The sequence below is a fragment of the Oryzias latipes genome, chromosome 14 (genome assembly GCF_053564925.1).
Source record: "Oryzias latipes strain Hd-rR chromosome 14, Olatipes_Hd-rR_3.1".
NCBI lineage: Eukaryota > Metazoa > Chordata > Actinopteri > Beloniformes > Adrianichthyidae > Oryzias > Oryzias latipes.
Genome location: NC_136250.1, coordinates 10,052,190 through 10,073,992, shown reverse-complemented (window position 1 = coordinate 10,073,992; position 21,803 = coordinate 10,052,190). Strand labels below are relative to the sequence as shown.

The 21,803-nt window shown below is 40.2% G+C and overlaps 1 protein-coding gene across 2 annotated transcripts; it reads left to right on the top strand.

The window, feature by feature from the left end:
• The first annotated feature begins 3,494 nt into the window (after positions 1-3,494).
• smg6 (SMG6 nonsense mediated mRNA decay factor) lies at positions 3,495-19,805 on the top strand. Of its 2 annotated transcripts, none has more exons than XM_011483285.4 (19): positions 3,495-3,652; positions 5,217-7,545; positions 8,132-8,324; positions 8,513-8,623; positions 8,738-8,844; positions 9,392-9,470; positions 9,793-9,903; positions 10,134-10,349; positions 14,114-14,175; positions 14,292-14,437; positions 14,756-14,869; positions 15,068-15,245; positions 15,490-15,709; positions 15,873-16,052; positions 16,190-16,357; positions 17,226-17,370; positions 17,486-17,745; positions 17,851-17,932; positions 18,018-19,805. In XM_011483285.4, exons 1-19 carry the CDS (start codon positions 3,562-3,564, stop codon positions 18,146-18,148), a joined length of 4,923 nt encoding a protein of 1,640 aa, XP_011481587.1. In that variant the 5' UTR covers positions 3,495-3,561; the 3' UTR covers positions 18,149-19,805. The 2 variants fall into 2 exon arrangements, with proteins under 2 accessions (XP_011481587.1, XP_011481586.1); XM_011483284.4 differs by having other exon boundaries at positions 16,187-16,357.
• Positions 19,806-21,803: the final 1,998 nt, after the last annotated feature.

Genomic DNA, 21,803 nt, shown 5'->3' with positions numbered 1-21,803 from the left:
CGCTGGCAGTTCCTCATCCACCCACTTGCAGGCATGCACCTGAGCAGACACATATTACAAAACTCCACTTGGAAACTTTGAATGTGTGAGTGTACACCTGCCATTAGTTTTTGCAGACAGAGGCAGAGAAAAGTGGCGTAAACTGACATAGAAGATGATAATATTATATTTCGGATATATATGCTTTAAAAGGAAAGATAGGACAAAATAAATGAAAAAATTCAACAAATATCTGAAAGAGAGTGAGAAGAGGTAAAAGCTTTCAAGTGACATGGACTATTGAAAAAAACTCAAATCAAACAACCAGGAGTCAAAGTTTGGTCCATTTTTAGTAGCTAAGGCCTCCACTGCAGATTTTGAAAGCTTCATGTAAAAGAAATCCTACTGTTAATGCCTAAAGGTCCTATTTTCAATAAATCATAAAGTCGCAGTAACCACTGAATGAATTAAGCCTTCGATCTGACTTTTGACACCAAGCATCAAACAGGGAGGTGTTCAAGCCTCTAACTTGTGTCAAACCCATTCAGACTTTGCCCAAAAGATTCTATCATGAGAAATAATCAAATATCTTTTTTTTTGGATGTTAAGGTCTCACTCTGATCATCTGAGCTGTTGTAGAAGCGTTCCCAGTGTTTTTTCTGCAGAGTGGCAGTAATTCAGTAGAAATCCACCTCTTAGATGTGGGCAGGACCGTTGGCGTGGAGTAACCTGCCCCCCTTCCCCTCCACACTGAAGGAGAGCACAGATAAGCTGCACCTGATACCCACCAATTTCAATAAAGAAATACTCAGAAATGCAATTTTGATCTTAATATTTGTCCTCCATGATGACAAAAATGCCACAAGAATACCAAAAACACAATCTCCACCAGAGCTTTAAATAATTCTCTTTTAATCTTGTCAAAATCCCTCAATGGACCTAAAAATGATCCTTGTTGTATTGTAACAAAGATTTTTTACTCTTTTTTTCCACTGCCTCATAAATGCATGCATTTTATGATAAATATCAGTCAGTACTGGTCCTAGAAGCCAGTTCTGTACAAAACATTGACAAAAAGAAGTAAACAACAAAATAAGAGTTCTTATATTTTCCTTTTTGTATTCGCTGTTAAAAAGTGTGGCAACTTAAAAATAAAACATCTCAACTTCAACAAATAAGTGCATAAAAGTGAGTATAGTTCTTTGTACTGAGACAATTACTTGGCATGACTCAAACTACAATTTTATCAAATAAGGTCAATCTGTTCCTCATTGCTTCAGACAATCTTTCATTTCAATTCTCTGTTTTTCTTTTGACCACTCTGTTGACACATCACCCCATGTAAGTCCATATCATATATATAATTTTTAATTTATTCAATTTCTTTTGCCCTTTTTTTTAATTATACATTGAAAGCCTCCTATATTCCAGTCATCTTGTGCCAGCATCAATGCGTCATACAAGGCTTTGGCCTCAGTCTGTTTCTCTGGGTTTTTTTGTCCGTTGCTCCCACACAGGGCTTCTTCCTTTCTACCTTTTGTGATTGGGATGTAAGAACTAATCTCAGCTGTCTCACCTCCTCCCTCCTGTCATGTTTGTTGCTTTATTACTAACCCAATACCAGCATTCCTCAAGTCAAAAGTATCCTCCTTCTCCTTTCCTACCAAAGTCGTCTCTTAGCACCTCCTCCTGGTGTCCCACTTTGGTTAGATAGACACAAAGAGGAAAAGACAAACTGAAATGGGACCAGGACAGATAGAGACACGACTTGTTTGGAACCCCCCCTCCCACCTCTAGGTGTCAAAGATTGACCTGTAAAAACTCCCTGGTTCTCATCTGTATTCCCACTGTCTCCTTTTCCTGTTCTCTCACATCCTCCTGCATCATACCTCCTCATTTCTCTTCCTCCCTACCTCCTTTCCTCCTCTACTCTGTCCTTTTGTGGCTCTAGCCATCCTGCATTGCTCCACCTTCACCGTGGTGCAGCACTGACAATCACAACCACGCACAAACACACACCCTGGGAAACACACGCCCACCACTTCCGGCAGCCCCCCTTCTTTTTCACATCTCTCCACCGCAGACACGAAACATTCTACAACCCCTGGTGTGCCAGCGATACAGCGGGAACCACTGATCTGCTCTCGCTAAAATGAATATAGCAGGATTCAGCATTCACACAAGGTGCCTACTTACTGCTCCCGTAGAGAAACTAGTACCATCAAAAATGCACAAATATAATTTGCAAATTGTCAAGTCTGTATTTCAGTTTTATTCGAGGAACTACCCTTTTGGTAGCTTTTAATGAATTAGATAAAAACCTTTGTGGAAGTATACCATGAAGTAAAAAAAAAAAAAAGATTTGTCTGCTGAGTTATTTTAGCTTTTCTTTTATTCTACTTATTTCTGCCTCATTTTAGATTTGGGAATAGTAATTTAGTATGACCAAAGTTGTACACAAATGAATTATTTTACCATCAAATGTATCTGACAAATATGTGAATCTTCATACTTCAGATAAGTAAAAAATACTTTGCATAAATAATTTAGTGAATTGACAGAACTACATGCAACATTGTTGGCTGAAGAAGTGTTAGGACTGGCTCTTTAACGTGGTGTTGCTAGGGGAGTGAAGCTGTTTATTCTGGTATCAATGACATTGATAATGTCTGCATGAACTCTTCCCATTTCAGCCTTTTATGGGGTTCACACATGCATATGCTTCCTTTCACAGTTTGTAAAGTCAGTTGAGGTTAAAATCCTGTCGATTAGTCAGAATAAAAATATGTCAGTGTTTATTAATGAATGACAAAGGGTCTTCAAAGAAGGCTGGAAAAGTTGGGCCAATTTCAACCCTTAAGGCAGAGGAATTGGATTGTTGGTTACAAACACTGAATAAGATGAACAACCCTGACACCTAGTGGGCATCTACTTCCGTCGCTTTTTTTCTGCATGGCACTAAGTACAGTAACAATAACAGAGCTTTCGTTGTCTAAAACTTTTCCACATTTATGAAGACGGTCATTTGAATGTTTTGAGGGGGAAAAACTATAAAAAGAAATATGCACAACACAAGGTGTTGTAAAAAGGGGTGGGATCATACAAGAATTATCTTCAACCCACTAATTCTCAAGCACATTGTTTTGTTTTATCTGTTTATTTTTAAACTCTTGTGTCTATTTTGATTTTGTGTTTTAAAAAAATTGAATCCAGAATAAAAGGTTGCTAGTGTAAATAAAAATTAAATAGGTAGGAAAGCCCCACAGTGTAATAATGAATAGTTCATGTGCAATAGTTTAAGGCTCATCTTTATTTGCCAAGTTACTCTCCACACAGGCATGTATAGAAACACGTTTTAATCATGAGAGTGCGTAAAATATGAAACTTCTGATAGAGACTCCTGGTGAATTGCTTGCTGTAGAAATGCAACTACATCTTGTACGAAAAAAAAAACTATATCTTGTACGCAGGCGCAAAGCGTGTGTGCGTATGGTTGGCTTGCCTCCCTTCGCTAATGTCAGACTGTGAATGTAGTATGTCCAGCTCGGCTCCCGTACTTGTTGTGTTTGTGTGAAAACAAAGATGGCGAACGAACTGGACAGAGTACGAATCTCAGCCGCGGAACTACGAGCTGAAGCTTTGAATTCATCCAATATTACTGAGTGTGTTGCAGGTGAGAGTTTATAATATTGTTTAAATAAAGGTTGTTGTGAAAACGTTTAAAAATCGTTACGTAGATAACTAGCTAAGTCTGTTCAGGGCAGCTGTTTAAGTTGCTAAGTTTGAAACTAGCTCATGTTGTTAGCATTTAGCTTTGATCTTTTTCTCCAGTCGCGCGAGTTTACTTCTTTAAACGCTTCACTTAAAACTAGAGTTACCTGATATCTTTTCCTAATTTAGTCATATTTTCCAAATTGTATCCGATTTTATTTTATGCCTAAATTATATAGAATAATTTCTTACAGATAAATACTTCTATTTTAATGATAGAGCGTAATGGGCAACGACGTCCACTTCCGCTTTTACCTTATCAGTTACACTACAAAGCTAATCAATGGTTTTCGGGGGGGGGGGGGGGGGGGTATACGTGTGGTTATGAATAATTACATCTTAATGAAGGTTTTCTTTTGAAGTCGCTCAGTTTCCATGTGGAAATTTTAACCTTTCTTTCTTTAACATTTTTTTAACATGACTAAACTATCAATTTATTATTATTATTAATTATTAGGATTAACAAAAGTTGAATATTTTTTTTAAATCTAGTTGCATTACTATACAAAACAATTGTAGTTAAAAATAATACTGTGACATTTTTTATTGCATGGGTATTTACAAATGCAAGTCTTTTCTTCTTACTGAAATTATAAATGGACCTCATAAACCTTTATTGGTTTACTGTCATGATCCAGGATGGATAGCAGCATTTGTGAAACAGAGTTATGCTTTTAGTTTACTGTTTTTGTCATTAAGAAAAAGGCTTCCTTTGAAAAGAGAATTTGAATCTCAATAGGACTTCCCTGGTTAAATAAATGTAAGTAACATAAAATAAAAGAACCACTATATGATGTGTTTTAAATAAACAGTTATTTGTAAATAGCAACAATCAGTTATACAACGAAGTTGTTACTTGGGAACATCCAAGAACATAAAAAAAAACTAAAAATAGAGAATTTACAGCTGTGCAGGCTTTTTTTTTCAACCAATAGGTTTTGAATTAACTCAATGTGGGGGAAAAAGCCAATACAGTTGCTGCTGTCAGGATACTGCTAATTTTTGAGCTTATCATAATTTGGTCCTAGACTATGTCTACGTCTGTAATCCTTACAGACCCACTCTAACGAAAATTGGCATTTGGATGTTTGTAGATCCATGTACGTCTTTGTTTTCCTTGTCTGAGCTGACGTCTGGCTCTAGACTGTACGGCTGGATTGCTCGCCATTTTTGGTGCTGGAAGCTGGCAGGAGAGTGTGTGGTCAGAGGGCTCTCAGCAATGGGGAGGGGGGTTAATATTCGGCACATTGATTGCTGCCAAAGTCATTGCTAACTCTTGTCAGAACCCTATTCTTCTGTTAACTGTAAACTCCTTTTATCTGGCTATGTCACTGATGGACCTGGTTATTTGGCACGAGGAAATCTCAAATTCCTGTTTGGTTCTACAGAGATTGAGATGGCTCATCTTAAAGCTTTTCTCTGTTATTACTTTTTCCTTTAATAATTGTATTTTTGCTTTTTCACAGTGGAGCATCAAAACCATCAGGTTCAAAAACAACACAAGAAGCGTGAAGGCAAACGTCCGGATCTTCAGCGTTACCAGCCTGCAGCTGGAAGTGGACGCTCTGCCCTGGATAGTGAGGAAGGAGAAACTCCTCCAAACCACCTCCTTCCACCCGACTCTTCAAAACTGGATCAGTCAATCGGGAATGAAAAGAAAGGAGACGCGGGAAAAGTCTCAAACAGACAAGGGTGCACTGATTGTGAACCTAGTACCAAAAAAGTGGAAGAAAGCACTATGAAAGGCGATGGCAGTAATAATAAAAACTGCAGAGAGGGCAGCCGGTCACAGCCTAAAGGAGATGCGTTTAATGAAGAACATCAAGAAGTAGACAAGATTGCTAAGACTGTGAAGAAAGCTCGAAAACCAGACAGAGAATTTTATCAACCCGGGACTCGCAGAAATATTCAGGGAAAGGACTTAAATGTTGGAAGAGATCAAGAAATCCCTCCAACTAGGAAGCCTGAGCAAAACCCTGAGCCTCAGTCCCAGCTGAGTGCAAAAGCAAGAGAAGGGAACAAAGATAAAAATATACAGAAACAGAGAGGTATAGATAGAGCTAAGTCGGGACAGAATGTGGATATTACTTCCAAATGTAGCGAGGTAAATAGAGAGCATCAAAGCCGAGATGTAGAAAAGCCTGTGTTACCCATCGACTCATCTGTTAAGAACATTACAAGCAGCGCTGAAAAAATGAGCATAAAAGAGAAAGATAAAACCAAGGGCGTAGGCAAAGCCAGCGGAGAGTCGACGTACAGGGGACGACAAATGACTGATAAAGAAAAGAAAGGTCGACCCACTGAAACAAACGATGATGCAAAAAAGGGAGAGAAGGGTAACCACAGGACGAAGGAGGTGGAGAGAGAAAAGGAAAAGAAGTGGGAATCCAGAGGAGAAAATGAGAGCAGCAGACGAAAAAACAATTCAGGAAGGACGGAGAAGGACAGAAACAAGAAAGTATTGGAAACAGATGGAAAAGTATCGAATAAATCATCTGAGACAAAGCAAAGTAAGGGAAGAGATAATCGCAAACAAGTCAGGGACAGAAAAGACAGCAGCACCTCCACTGATGCTGGGAAGCAGGACAAGGCACAAAAAGATCTAGACCGAAGTGAGAGACATGGATCCAGTGCGATTGCTATAGCTGGAGCATCAAAACGCTATTCTAGATCAGATATTCGCCACTCACGAAACAGAACCTACAGCAGTAGCTCGGCCAGCAGCGTGACGAGCCAAGACGGTCCTGGCCGGGGACTGAACCCTGAGCACAATACAGACAGGATGGACTACCGTGATGGGCGCAGAAGCCACTTACAAAGTTGGACAAACAGTAGGCATTCATCATCAGAATCTTTGGAAAGGAGCGACATGAGTGAGAGGGCAGAGGAAAGGAGGAAAAGGCGAAGAAGAGGGGGAGAAGGAAAAAAGAATGCAGAAAACCATGGGGAGGACAGGAACACACCGAAGCCAAACAAAGGTAGAGGGCTGATAACTGTAAAGTCTTATGAAGAAAAAAAGCATTTGAGTGGCCAGTCTCAGAGCCGGGAGACGCAGAACCACAAGCAAGGTTTGGTTCCTCGCGGCAGAGGTGGCGGCATCCTGGTGCTTCCTGCTCGCACCGACATCTCCAATTCACCCGAGATTGGACAACGCCTTTTTTCCGGTGGACTTCGAGGAGGGGCGTCTTACAGGAGCAGAGGAGGTAGAGGAGGCATGAGGCGACTGTGGGATCCAAACAACCCAGATCAGAAACCTGCCCTTTCTAACACTCAGCCCTCACTCCATTCTTCCCTGAAACATCCTGTATATCTTCAGAGTGGACCTGTTCACGGGCAGCTTCACTTTCTAGACACAGATGATGAGGTAGCGGGCAGTCCTCCGATCCAGGGAGAACATTTCCAACCCCGGCAGGCTGCTGCTATGGCTTACTACAAATTCCAAAGCTCTGATAACCCCTATTGCTACCCCATGGCCACCAGTAATCTTCATGGTCCCAGCACCCCCACAAGTCACAGCTTTCCATATGCTTATAGTATGGCGCCATACCAAATGCCTCAATCTAATGGTATGTATGCGAGCCATGGTGCTGCTCAGTTCAGTGGAAGCTACAGGGGAGCAGGATATCCTCAGTCAGGTGCGGATAGTAGTCTGAATATTGAAGAGACAGAGCAGCAAACCAGAGGGGAACTGGGGAGGATGTTGAGGGCTGCTGATGCACACGAGGTCCAACTGAGTAACCTGCTGTCGAGGGACAGAGTGAGTGCTGATGGATTGGATCGTATGGCCCAGCTCAGGTGAGAAGGTTTTTTTCTTTTTTGGTAACTCTGGTAACATTTTCCAAACATTTGTATAAAGATCCACTTTGGTGAAAATGGTGGTGTTTTTTTTTTTAACATGTTCTTGTGGAATTTTCTGATGATGGAGGACATGTATAAAGAAAATTTAGCACAAAATTTCTTTATTCAAGTCGTTGTGAATTAGGAGCAAACTAAAAAAATGCAGATTGAAAAAGAGCTTATTTGATGTAGAGAATACGCCGGGCGGGCCACAAGCTCCCTGCTCCGAGCTCTCTGAAATGGGGAGGGGAAGTGGGGGCGGGGTTGCTCTGCACCAACAATTCTGCTCACAACTCAGAGGCAAATTTCTAAAACTAGAACTTTTAGAACTACCGCCGCTCTGCAGAAGCTATGTCCTAGGAAACGATACAAATTTTGGCTAAAAAATGTCCCAATCATTATTAAAGGACCACTGAGAACTCTTTTAAAATTGCTCAAAAGATGCCTGGATTTAACTGAAAGTTGTTAAATTGGTCTTTGGTGAATTATAAGTTTAAAGTCCACACTGAAACACTGTTGTTCTGTGCCTCCCAAACCTTTTTAGAGCTGACCTTTTGGGGCTGTACGAGCAAGTCATCCTGACAGACATCGAATTCTCCGACTCTCAGAACGTGGATCAGGCTTTGTGGAAGAATGTGTTCTATCAAGTGATCGAGCGTTTCCGGCAGCTCCTTAAGGACCCCTCCTACGACAACACCCCCCACATCAGGAACATGCTGCTCACTCTCCTAGACGAGGTAAGGGGTCAGACTGAGATTTACGTTTAGAAGCTGATGCAAGCTCATAGTCCTGTCTCTGACCTCATTTTGGTCAGATAGAAACTTTCATAGTTGCAAATAAATATGATTTTATTTACTTCAGAATTTACTATCTATTTATGTAAACACTAAATCTTTCTAAAAACTTCCCATTCTGTGTTTTACAGGGGGCACAATTCTTTGATGCACTTCTTCAGAAGGTGCAGACAGTTTACCAGTTTACGCTAGAAGATTATATGGACGGGATGGCCATCAGGGCTCGGCCATTACGCAAAACGGTAACCTAGTAACACTTTGTGTGTATAGACCCTGGAGTTATATTGTTGTATTTGTATCACCTGTGACATTTCTACCTTAAACTTCTTTGATAGGTCTTGTTCTGTGCATTTCAGGTGAAGTATGCCCTCATAAGTGCTCAGAGATGCATGATTTGTCAGGGGGATATAGCACGTTACAGGGAACAAGCCACAGATTCTGCAAACTATGGCAAAGCTCGCAGGTAAACGCTCATTTCTAAACAGTTGCATTGGTGGGATTTGCTTGTATATCCACAACCTTTGACACATGCTTTGGCTCACTTGTTTGCTCTTTCTCTAGAGATGCCAAGTTTTATTTAGAGGAAACTTTCCACATTTTACTATTGTAGAAATGCTCAAGTTATTCAATTATCAAAAAAGTTTCTTTAAAGACATTTACTGGTTTATTGCATCTGCTAAAGTGCCAGGCAGCGGGCACTAAAATCAAATCGCTTGTTTTTATCTGGTGTTTTCATTATGTTACATTTTTACAGCTTTAACTGAACTTTGTGTTACAGCCAATTTCCAAAAGGAGATGTTAAATTAAAACGGTTTTGTTAAATAGAGTTTATCATTTTTGTTAAAGAAAGTAAAAGCAGGGAGAAAAAAATCGATAAAAATTGAATTTGGAACGGAAAAAAATCAGAGGTTTTCTTTTTTGGCCCATATCGCCCAGCTGTAGTTCTACTGAAAGACATTTTTCCTTGTGTTTTTTTTTACTTGTTTCTTCTTGTTGCTTTTTTTTTGTAGCTGGTATCTAAAAGCTCAACAGATTGCCCCCAAAAATGGACGACCGTATAACCAGCTGGCTCTTTTAGCAATCTACACAGTAAGTGAAATGTTTGGGTGTTAGTTTGACATGCGGTGACTTTTAAGTCTTTTCCTGTTTATGTGGGGAAATTAAGGCATAAAAAATGAAAAAGTAAAGGGGAAAAAAAGAAGCACGTTTACTAAAGAAACATTCCAATGAGAGGATATTCATCTGTGTACAAATGCTCACTGTGATGGTTAACATGGTTACTTAAAAGAATTGAAATGTCGTTTTAACCGTAAGGTTAACACAAAGTGTTGCTTAGGACTGGTAAAAAAAATAAAACATAAACTTCATAATCTGACTTGTTTGTGTGTGGATTCTCATCCGTTCCCTGCAGAAGCGGAAATTAGATGCCGTTTATTACTACATGCGCAGTTTGGCTGCTTCTAACCCCATCTTGACAGCAAAAGAAAGCCTGATGAGCCTGTTTGAGGAAGCTAAGCGTAAGGTAAGTGGTTTGTAAAGTGGGACTGACAACATTTGACAGAACGTTGCATTTTCAGGCAGAACTTTGAACTTCTTCAGGATAATCACCAAAGTCTGTGGAACCAGTAGTTTCGGCCTCTTAGGCTATTAGAAGTCACATAAAAAAGTTAAATGAGATAGATTAACGGATATCCAAAACTCAACCGCTCCAGAATGGCATTAGCTTCCTTCTGATCAGCTTTGTTTTCATAGGCAGAGCAGCTGGAGCAAAGGAGAAGACAGGAAAATGAAGGGGGCTCTCAGGGTCCAGCAGTAAGAGGGAGAAGAAAAGACGAAGAGAGCTCACGTGTGGAGATTTGGATCCGTCCTAATGGCCAAACAGCAACCCCCTTTAACAAAAGAGGGGGCAGTGAGTCCAGCAGAGACTCGGAGCAGGACGGAGAGCTGGGCAGTCTAAGTGCTACTGATGTAAGACGGCTTTATGGATTTGATTCTCATGTCTATAGAAATAGATTTCATGTGTTTTTTATTAGAGGGAATTTTGTATTTTTTTAATTTCTTGTGTTCTGCTTTTCCACGGTCGGTCCTCTAAAACGTGTTTAACTACTCATTCTGTCTGTCTGTCATTTTGTCATCTTGATGTTTTAGATTTTTCTAATTTCATTACTTTGCTTATATTCAAAGATATTTTCAATCCCCACTATGTTTTATTTTTGGTTATTTTAATATTGTTTTCCGTTATTCTCATATTTATAACACAGAAAATGGCTAAATATCCTTAAAGACCCACTCTGGTCATCTTTTAAACTGTTTTGAAATCGTTAACATTCATGTTTTAATTATGATTATTGTTTTCTATGAGAGAGTATTAATGTTGGCACAATGTTAATATTAATGTTAATATTAATGTTGGCACATTAATTAAGTATTAATGTTGGCACAATGACAGGGAAAGGCAGAGAGCTGGCAGACATGATGGAGAGAAGGAAGGTAGATGTACTGTGTGTGCAGGAGACAAGGTGGAAGGGCAGCAAGGCACGTAGTATTGGAGGAGGATACAAACTGTTCTATCATGGTGTTGATAGGAAGAGAAACGGGGTAGGAGTGATTCTGAAGGGGGAGTTTGTAAACAGTGTTCTAGAGGTGAAAAGAGTCTCAGACAGGATGATGAGCCTAAAGTTAGAAATTGAAGGGGTGATGGTGAATGTAGTCAGTGGGTATGTGCCACAGGTTGGCTGTGAGTTAGAAGTGAAGGAGAGATTCTGGAGTGAGTTGGATGAGGTCATAGAGAGTTTCCCCAGAGGAGAGAGAGTTGTTATTGGAGCAGACTTTAATGGACATGTTGGTGAGGGCAACAGAGGTGATGAGGGCAGGTTTGGTGTGAAGGAAAGGAATCTGGAGGGACAGATGGTGGTGGACTTTGCGAAGAGGATGGAAATGGCGGTAGTCAACACTTACTTCCAGAAGAGAGAGGAACATAGAGTGACATACAGAAGTGGAGGTAGGAGTACTCAGGTGGACTACATCCTATGTAGACGAGGTCATTTGAGAGAGGTTAATGACTGCAAAGTGGTGGTAGGAGAGAGTGTAGCCAGACAGCACCGCATGGTGGTGTGTAAGATGACTCTGGAGGTCAGGAAGAAGAAGAGAGGGAAAACAGAAAAGAAGACCAAGTGGTGGAAGCTACAGAATGAAGAAACTTGTGAGGAATTTAGGCAGAAGTTGAGACAGGTTCTGGGTGGTCAGGATGAGCTTCCAGAGGACTGGGAAACTACAGCAGAGATTATCAGGGAAACAGGTAGGAAGGTGCTAGGTGTGTCATCTGGAAAGAGGAAAGACGGTAAAGACACTTGGTGGTGGAATGAGGAAGTACAGGACTGCGTCCAGAGGAAGAGGTTAGCTAAAAGGAAGTGGGATGTAGAAAGGACTGAGGAAGGTAGACAGGAGTACAAGGAAGCGCAGCGTAGAGTGAAGAGAGAGGTGGCAAAGGCCAAACAGAAAGCTTACGATGAGCTATATGACAGGTTAGACACAAAGGAAGGAGAGAAGGACTTGTACAGGCTAGCCAGACAGAGAGACAGAGATGGGAAGGACGTGCAACAGATAAGGGTGATTAAGGACAGAGATGGAAAGGTGCTAACAACCCAGGAGAGTGTACAGAAAAGATGGAAGGAGTATTTTGAGGAGCTGATGAACGTGGAAAATGACAGGGAAAGAAGGGAGGAAGATGTGGTTGTTGTGGAGCAGGAAGTAGCAGAGATTGGAAAGGATGAGGTTAGGAAGGCTCTGAAAAGGATGAAGAGCGGAAAGGCCGTTGGTCCTGATGACCTACCTGTGGAGGTATGGAAGTGGAGCAGTGGAATTTCTAACGAGGTTGTTCAATAGGATTTTAGAGAGTGAGAAGATGCCTGAGGAATGGAGGAGAAGCGTTCTGGTCCCGATCTTTAAGAACAAGGGTGACACGCAGAACTGCAGCAACTATAGAGGAATAAAGTTGATGAGCCACACAATGAAGCTGTGGGAAAGAGTAGTGGAAGCCAGGCTTAGGAAGAAGGTGGAGATTTGTGAGCAGCAGTATGGTTTCATGCCCCGTAAGAGCACCACTGATGCCATTTTTGCTTTGAGAATGTTGATGGAAAAGTACAGAGAAGGTCAGAAGGAGCTGCATTGTGTGTTTGTAGATTTAGAGAAGGCGTATGACAGGGTGCCGAGGGAGGAGCTGTGGTACTGTATGAGGTCGTCTGGAGTGGCAGAGAAGTATGTCAGAGTAGTTCAGGACATGTATGAGAGAAGTATGACGGTGGTGAGATGTGCTGTAGGTCAGACAGAGGAGTTCAAGGTGGAGGGGGGACTACACCAAGGATCAGCTTTGAGTCCCTTTTTGTTTGCTATGCTGATGGACAGGCTGACAGACGAGGTAAGACAGGAATCTTCCTGGACAATGATGTTAGCGGATGACATCGTAATTTGCAGTGAGAGTAGAGAGCAGGTGGAGGAACAGCTAGAGAGGTGGAGGTTTGCTCTGGAAAGAAGAGGCATGAAGGTCAGTTGTAGTAAGACAGAATACATGTGTCTGAACGAGAGGGATCAAGGTAGAAGCGTTGGGTTACAGGGGGCTGAGGTGAAGAAGGTGCAGGAGTTTAAGTACTTGGGGTCAACAGTTCAGTGTGATGGGGAGTGTGGAAAAGAGGTGAAGAGGCGAGTGCAGGCAGGTTGGAGCGGTTGGAGGAAAGTGTCAGGAGTGTTGTGTGACAGAAGAGTGTCAGCAAGACTCAAAGGAAAGGTATACAAGACAGTGGTGAGACCAGCTCTGCTCTATGGGTTAGAGACGGTAGCAGTGAGACAGAGACAAGAGGCTGAGATGGAGGTAGCGGAGATGAAGATGTTGAGGTTCTCCTTAGGAGTGACCAGGTTAGACAGGATAAGGAACGAGTACATCAGAGGGACGGCTCATGTTGCCTGTGTTAGCGACAAAGTCAGAGAAGCCAGACTGAGATGGTTTGGACATGTTCAGAGGAGGGATAGTGGATATATTGGTAGAAGGATGTTGGAGAGGGAGCTGCCTGGCAGGAGGGCAAGAGGACGGCCTAAGAGGAGATACATGGATGTCTTAACAGAGGACATGAAGTTGGCTAATGTTAGGGTAGAAGATGTCCATGATAGAGTGAGGTGGAAAACGATGATTCGCTGTGGCGACCCCTGATGGGAAAAGCCGAGAGAGAAAGAGTTTTCTATGAGAGAGTTTTTGCAGTTGTGGGTGGGATTTTTGGCGTGAAGCACCTCCCCCACGCCGTGTGTTTTCTATTTAACAAATAAGCCCTTTTTCACGACAATTCACACCAATTTGAATAAAGAAATACTCAGAAATGCAATTTTATATTCTTAATATATGTTCTCCATCATCAGAAAAATGCTTCAAGAACATGAGTTTCACCTGAGTGGGTCTTTAAGTCTTGGTGGCATGTTTCTTTATGAATTTTTTTTTTTTTGCTTACCGGTATATCAAATTTTATAGAATACCATCAAGCTTGTTAGATTCATTTAGGATTAATTTATCTTTGTTGCAAGTATTTCATTCTTTTAAAAATGTTTTGTGTGTGCAATTTAATATTTATTCGGTTAATTTGACTCTTGAAAAAAAGTATTAATGTAGGATGACAGTATTTTTGTGGCAAAAGAATGATTCATAGAGATGATTTATTTCTCTCTTTCTACTATCTCTTTCTCTACAGCTAAAAAAGAGGTTTATTCTGAGTTTTCTTCACGCTCATGGGAAGCTTTTCACAAAAGTAGGGTGAGTTCCGAAAACCTTGTCTTTCATGGACTTCATACGTTTGAATGACAAAAGGGACATTTTAATCACGACTGCCTTTTCTGCCGTCTAAATGCATATGTACCGTATCTGTGCAGCATGGAGTCCTTTCCTGGCGTCGCGAGCCGCGTCATTCAGGAGTTTAAAACGCTGCTGCAGCATGGCGCCTCTCTGCTGGGAAGCACCAACATATTGCAAATCATCACAATCAACATGTTTGCCGTTCACAACTCTCAAAGCAAAGGTACATTTTTTGGTGTTTACATGAAGACATACTGATACATAAAACCCAGAACTGATCAAACTGGTTGGAGTCTTTTCATTTTTTGCCTTTTACAAGGAAGTATTATCAAATATTTTTCTTTTTTAAACGATTGAAGAACTTACAGTAATTGAGTTTGTCAGGGTGTTTGCCTTTGATAGCCAGGGCGTCATAAGTTGCGGTCGGCAGCATTGTAATATTTCAGTTTGAACCTAAGCTTTAAAAAAAAAAAAAAGTCACGATAAAGCAAAACTGAATAAATTGTTTTGTGTTTTTTTTCTTCCTTTTTTCCTCTTTTAGGCGAGGAAGGAGAAACCCGATCCGTTCTTCAAGAACAAAGCACTGCGCTGGGGCTTGGCATGTTTGCACTGCTGGTGCAGCGCTGCACAGAACTCCTTAAAGAGATCCCTGCAGGTTAACTCAAAGGAGTCTTCACTTTTATCTGATCACTTTCTTTGTCTTATACTCTGTCTGCGTACTTTTTCAACAATAGTGGGGCAGTCACTGTATTATGATCATTTCTAAATTACACTTATTTGTGTTTCTTTTCCTGGTCAATTCTAAGTCCTAATTATTAAAACTCCTGTATTTTCCCATATCTCCCTCTTTCAGAATCTATTCAGGTGGCAGATGGAGAGGAGGAGGAGGAGAAAACGGGGGAGCCGGAGGGGATGGTCAGAGTCTCTGCCTTCCCTTTGGATCTAAGGGAACTGCTGCCAGGCATCAAAGTCTGGTCTGACTGGATGTTAGGACACCCACACCAATGGAACCCACCACCATGCGGTATAGAGTGAGTACTTCATCTGCAGTACCTAGTTTTATTTTTGAAGGTTTACTGAAAATCGACACAAACTCTTTTATAACGGTCATCAGCATTCCTGTCATCTATTTTCACCCACTAGTAAATTGGGGCTCTTTAGAGTCTCCAAAAGGACTTGTTTGCGGCAGATGAAGAGCCAAAGCTGTCACAGTTTCTAACAAGATCAAATTTGCATAGCTTTTACAAGCATCTGATGGTCACTTTCTCTTCCAAGTTGCAGCCCTGATGTTTGGCAGTACCTGGCTAACTTGTGTAATGTTCTGGCACACGTGGACCATGAGGAAGTGCTGCTGTACAAGGTTGATAGCGACGAAGGGGAAAATGACGAGGAGTTGACAGTTCTTCAGTTGAAGGAAGACAAGCTGCTCGCTGGCTTTGTCCCGCTGTTAGCCGCACCACAAGAGCCCTGTTACATAGACAAACACACTGATGAGGTGAGTGGAAAGCAACACACTTTTAATCTGAGACTGTAGCCTAGGTCTGGGCTTGGATGTATTTTCAAAAATTGTACTTTAATCCGTTTGCCCGGTTTTTGCACATCCTGTTAATGCACTTCCTGTGTTTGTGTGCACGTACCTTCCTATCTTCTTCCCTCAGGCAATAGCAGCAGACTGCAAGAGAGTGACGGTACTGAAGTACTTTCTAGAGGCTTTGTGTGGACAAGAAGAGCCTTTATTGGCCTTTAAGGGAGGAAAGTACATCTCTGTAGCAACTTCTGCTTCGAATAACCAGTCAGAAGATGCAAGAAACAGACAGGACTCTTTAACAGAAAATGAGGTGAATATCTCATACTTTGTGCCATCTCCGTATTTTCTTCATTTTTTTGACCAAAAACCTCCCACATTGTATGTATATGATCCTATAAATTGAATCTAGGATTGCGAGCGATGCCAAATGTGTTTTCTTCTTAGCAGGCTGATGTGATACTGGAGGCAGAGTCCTCTCTTTCTGCATCAGAAGAAGAGGAAGAAGACTTTGATGGAGGGGGACACAGTGGAAATGATATCCGACAACTGAAGGCTCGACATCATGCCCTCACTAACAAACTGGCACAGCGACAGAAGCGTTTGGACAAAATACAGGTAAAGTCGTATTTGCAATGTCAGCCGTTCTATATACTTGACATTTCACAAATATGGAGTAAAGGCTGGGAGATTTGACCATTTTATTATATTTTAAAAAATGTTTTAGTCTAATACATAATATTAGTGTTATGAAACCTTATCAGAAGTACTTTGTAAATAAATGTCAGGGTATCTTGTGAAAAATCATTATTTAAACATTTATTTGGAGCCACTTTTCTGCTTTAAACAAACTAAAAACAAAATAGCAAATCAACTCAATGTGACCTCAGAGATCTTAAACAAAAGCACTTAACAAGAATCTACTCGAAAGACATTTCTAAATCATGCTAAATAAATTGAATTCTCCCTCCATGAATGTTAGAGGTGATAATTTAAAGGTGAAACCACTGAAAGAACACCCTTAAATAATAATAAGAAAAAAAGAAAATAGAATTAATAATAATTTCTGGTTGAAGTCAGAGTCTGCTTTTTCCTTGATCACATTTGAAATAGATCAACTTGATCTGGGGGCACTTAAGCAAACTGCAGGGGGCAGGCAAAGATAGAAAATGACAAGCACATTTTCTATCAGCTGTTTGTAACAATAACTGGAATAGTACAGTATCAGCTTAGCTTCACAATATAATTTATTTAGCTTCTTTAATAAGTTATTATAATTACTAATATGTTAATAATTGATGCCCAAAGGTTCCATAGGTTTTTTTTCCCTTCGCTTTTACTGTTCTTGTATATGATGATTAAAAAAGAAAAGAACGCCCTTCTTTTTACACACTGGTCAGTTATTCGTACAGGTATTGATTGATTTTATGTGATCAATTCATTAACAAAGCAGGAGAACTTTTTAACATGTGTGTCTCTGTTGCAGGCTGTGCTGCAGCCTGGTGGTCAGCTGGAACTGGAGATTCGGCCTCTGTTTTTGGTCCCTGATACCAACGGGTTCATTGATCATTTAGAGGGCCTGAAGAAAGTACTTCATTGTGGAAGTTATATAATAGTTGTGCCATTAATTGGTAAGCCAAAGCAAAGGGAAAAGTTTCAAAATAGTTTAATGAAAGTCAATAATCAAGATTTTGGGTATAAACGGTAAATACATGTTTGACGTTTGCTTTGTGATTTTGGTGCCAGTGATTACAGAGTTGGATGGCTTGGCCAAAGGTCAGGACACTTTTGGTGGAGGACTGGGTTCACGTGGGCGCAGCACCGGCAGTCGTGGCAACTACAACAGTGCAGCCCACGTGCGGGCGGTGCAGGACAAGGCTCGCTTAGCTGTGGCTTTCCTAGAGAAGGGATTCGAAGCCAGGGAACCGTGCCTCAGAGCCCTGACGAGCCGAGGAAATCAGCTGGAGTCCATTGCTTTCAGAAGTGAAGATACTTCTGGACAGCAGGTAGGAGCATCTTAAAATTACACCAGTGACATTTTTTCTTGTAAATCTTTTGCATTTGAAATGTCTGTGTTCTTTTATTTGGGTTTCATTTTGTTTACTTTTCAGGGTAACAATGACGACGTCATTTTATCCTGTTGTCTTCATTACTGCAAAGACAAGGCGAAAGATTTCATGCCTCCCCAGAAAAGTATGTAGTGATCATGTACAAGCAGTTGTTAACACACTACAGGATTTCTTGTTTAGTTGATAGTTGTCTTTTCTCTCCCTCATAGATGGGACAGTGAGACTTCAGAGAGAGGTGGTGCTCCTGACAGATGATCGCAATCTGCGAGTCAAAGCATTGACACGCAACGTCCCTGTGCGTGACATTCCCTCCTTCCTCAGCTGGGCCAAAGTGGGCTGAAGCAGACAAAAGCTGCGATCAGGGGAACACAACTGCTGAAGCCTGCTTGCCGTTTAGCCAGGAGAAGTCACTTAAGCAGAGAACGAGGAAAAGAACTGGGAAAAGGAGAGGAGAAAGAAGCACTTCTAACGAAACAAGCAATTTCAATGCAGGGTGGGGTCAGTTAACTTTCCCCCCCTTCTGACGAAGTGTTTGCAAGTATGTATGCGTTCTGATCAGCGAGCTTTCCCAGGAAGAGACCGAACGTCAAGAAGTCTAGGAGGTTAGAGCTGAAAGAAAGAAGTAGTCTAAATGGAGTGGTTTGATTTGTAGGTTGCCTTGTTGAGCTTCAGAACTGCTAGCGGCATGCTATTTAAAGAAGGCAAAGCCAGAAAGGGGGAGTTCGTTTGGCAATGACGGCATTAATGAATGAATGCTGTAAATGGTACTTCTGCACCTCATCGAGGGTCCGGGCTTAGACTGTTAAGTCTCTGCAGCAAAACGGAGAGAATGCTGCACAAGGAGAGACACAACTGAAAGGTGTGTGTGTCAGGGAAAACACATAAACTCTGATTGTTGGGAAGGTAACACAGAACCCTCATTGAAAATCAGCACAGAGCAGTCACACAGGTTCAGTAATCTCTACTCAGCTAGGAAATCCTTTATTCCAGTAATGTATCTTCCTTTTTCTTTGTCCATTGCAATGAAAACCCTTCAAGACATGAACATTACTTATAATTTATCTGTTGAGTTGTTGTATTCTTTTGAAGCTCCTTTGTAAAAAATGTTTTATGCTACTTTTCGTTTTGATTTCTTTATAGACCGATAACCATCTGCTTAGTTTTACTGAAAGTGGGATAAACTTTCAATTATTTATCTGCATTAATTTGATCTGCGTGCCAATGTGTATGTAAGTAACTCGTGTCCCGCTTTGAGCAGCGCAGCAGATGGACGTGTTTGTTAGGTGGGGTTAGGTTTCCAGGTTCTAGGATTTGAAATTCATAAACTAACTTTGGTCGGATTTTGAGTTAATCTAAGCAAATTATCCAGTCAAAACCAAAAAGGCTCCACATATTTGACTATTTGAGAGAACCACACTTTGGAGATGTGGTTGACTTTGACAGTAACTTTGCAGAAACTACTATCACACAGCAGTACTAACTATTTCATTTTTTTGCTACTTTTTTGTGCTTTTCAATCAGCTTCATTTTTTTTTTTCAATCCATCATACTGTTTATTGTTGCATCTACTTCCTAAACTCCCAATATGTTTTAATTCATAGTGTAAAATATACATCACTTTTATGACAGACCTACATATTGAACACAAGTAATGCTGTTTGTCCATGGATTTACTGTCAAAAGACGGTTATCTCATCAAAATGAATGACCAGATTGTAGATATTTCACATATAAAAATGTCTGTTCCCTTAAAAACTGATGTAGTTTACAAAAGTGCTCATGTTGATTGGATTATTCGATACGTGTAGTAAAAATGGAAAGATTTCAGATAATATCTTCCACCTTTTCAATAACTTGTGATCAACTTCCATCAGCAGCTAATGTTTGTGTGTACACCTTAACTAAGATGTGCTCATTTCTGTCTGGGTTTTGTGGCTGTGTTGTATTTTTAACTTGTTGACAATTGGCTATCTTGGTGATTAAATCATTTAAAACCATTGTTTTTTTTGTTTTTTGCTTTGTGTTTATTAAGAGTGTGGCTATACACTATTAGTTCAAAAGTCAGACAAAAAAATGATTTGGTTAACATCAGTTATTCCTTTATAGGTGTAAACTTAAGTAAAACATGTAAACCCTGCAGAAGGAAACATCCTTATATAAGTTCACTACATTGTTTGCTTTAGGAAAAAAGCAGATGGTTGTTTCTTAATAATTTAGTTATTTTTCTGCATTTTATTAGTAAATGTACAGTTACTTAGAGGGTTGTTACTAATGTAATATCATTCAGAAATGGTTATACGACTAATCTATAAAGATTAACATTTAGCAGTTATTAGTGCCAATTACTGGAATCAAAGATTTTTAGAATAAAATCATGTGACAAACATAACTGTTATTACTTTGACTTTTATAGTGGTTTTATACATTCTTTTACTAAAGTTGTACTGAGAAAATGAATATTTAAAGATAAAAATGGTCAAGTTGAGAATCCCCAAAAATTGTGCTGCTCAAAATCTAATATTCATCTCTATGCAGATGATACTATAATGTATTCGTCCAAACTAAGCATCATGGAAAACTATAAAAGGCTAGATCTTGACCCCACAAAGAATAATAATTGTTTAAGTATAATTGTTTTTTTTCTGATAAATAAATTTGGAATAAAACAAAATTATACTTCATGCTATTCCAAACTGGACTGGGCACATCTATTCGAAGAAGAATAGACTGGGGGAATAATCCACCCAGTCTATTCGTGCCTGGACATCTTTACCATTGTTTAGGAGAGCTCTCTTAATACCTTTAAAGCCTATCTGCTTTTATTTGCCTGATCCTTAAAGATCTAAAAATGTCTTATTCTTATTTTCCCTCTTTCCTGCTTAGCATATTTAAATGCCAATTATTTTCTGTTTATTTTTTTTTTTTTGAAAAATGTTTTGTGAAACTAGTGGGATGAGGGGTAAAAAGAGAGAGTTATGTGCAGGTGTGTGTGCTTTTTGTTGGCTACTTTAATCATAATTTGTATGATCTTTTGTCTGTTTTTCTTGGTTTGTTTGTTACTAAACTTTAATTTTTCAGCTTTTCCTTTGTTATAAACCTAACAGTAGGAAGCCCTCAAAAATTAGATGTGGCATCTCAAGGGGCTAATTTGTATTTGTATTTATTTATTTAAGGGACAATGCATACAACAAACAGTGTAGAATACTCTAAAGGTAATGAGACACTGTAAATATGCAGGATTGTAGCCTAGGCTAATTTCCATCCTCTGTCCCTCCTCCCATTACTTAATATATGTTTAAATCAATATGCTTGCATACATCTGGAAAACATAGGTGTGGCAAAAAAATATAGGATTTAATCGGTGATGTTCACATCAGTGCATCATTTATGGGATAAGTACATGTGAACCCTGTAAATGTTCATACCTACGATCACCTCTATAGAATCAAAGAGGGCAACATGCAGTTACAGTATACAAGTACGCACGTCTGTGCGTCAGAGAAAGGAAGTCTCGCAGCCTATCCATCCCTATCGTTTGCTTGAATGTACTCCTGCGCCTGGATACAGACCACACAGCCAGCCTCGATTCCCATCATGGTGACAACAGGAGTGCTGAGCATCCAATCAGAGGCCGGAGAACCCTCTTCTGGAAGCTGGTTGGTTTTCCAGCCTGCAGCTTGTTGTGAAATGTCCATCTTTAACCTCTGCTGCCATGCACACTGCGCTTATCCTTTTTATTTCATATATTTACCCCTCCCGTTGCAGATTACAGTTATTTTTATAATTCGTCTCTTGATGATGTTATCATACCCACACTGGTGTCATAATAATATATTAATTGTTGCAAATGAAAATAAAATTGTTTGAATGAAACTGCATATTTAGGAAATATGACTTTAATGTTGTGATAAAATGTTATAACTTGGCTTAGCACAGAAGTGTCGGAACATATAAGCAATAATTATTATTGGGGGACATCTGCTATGAAACCAAAC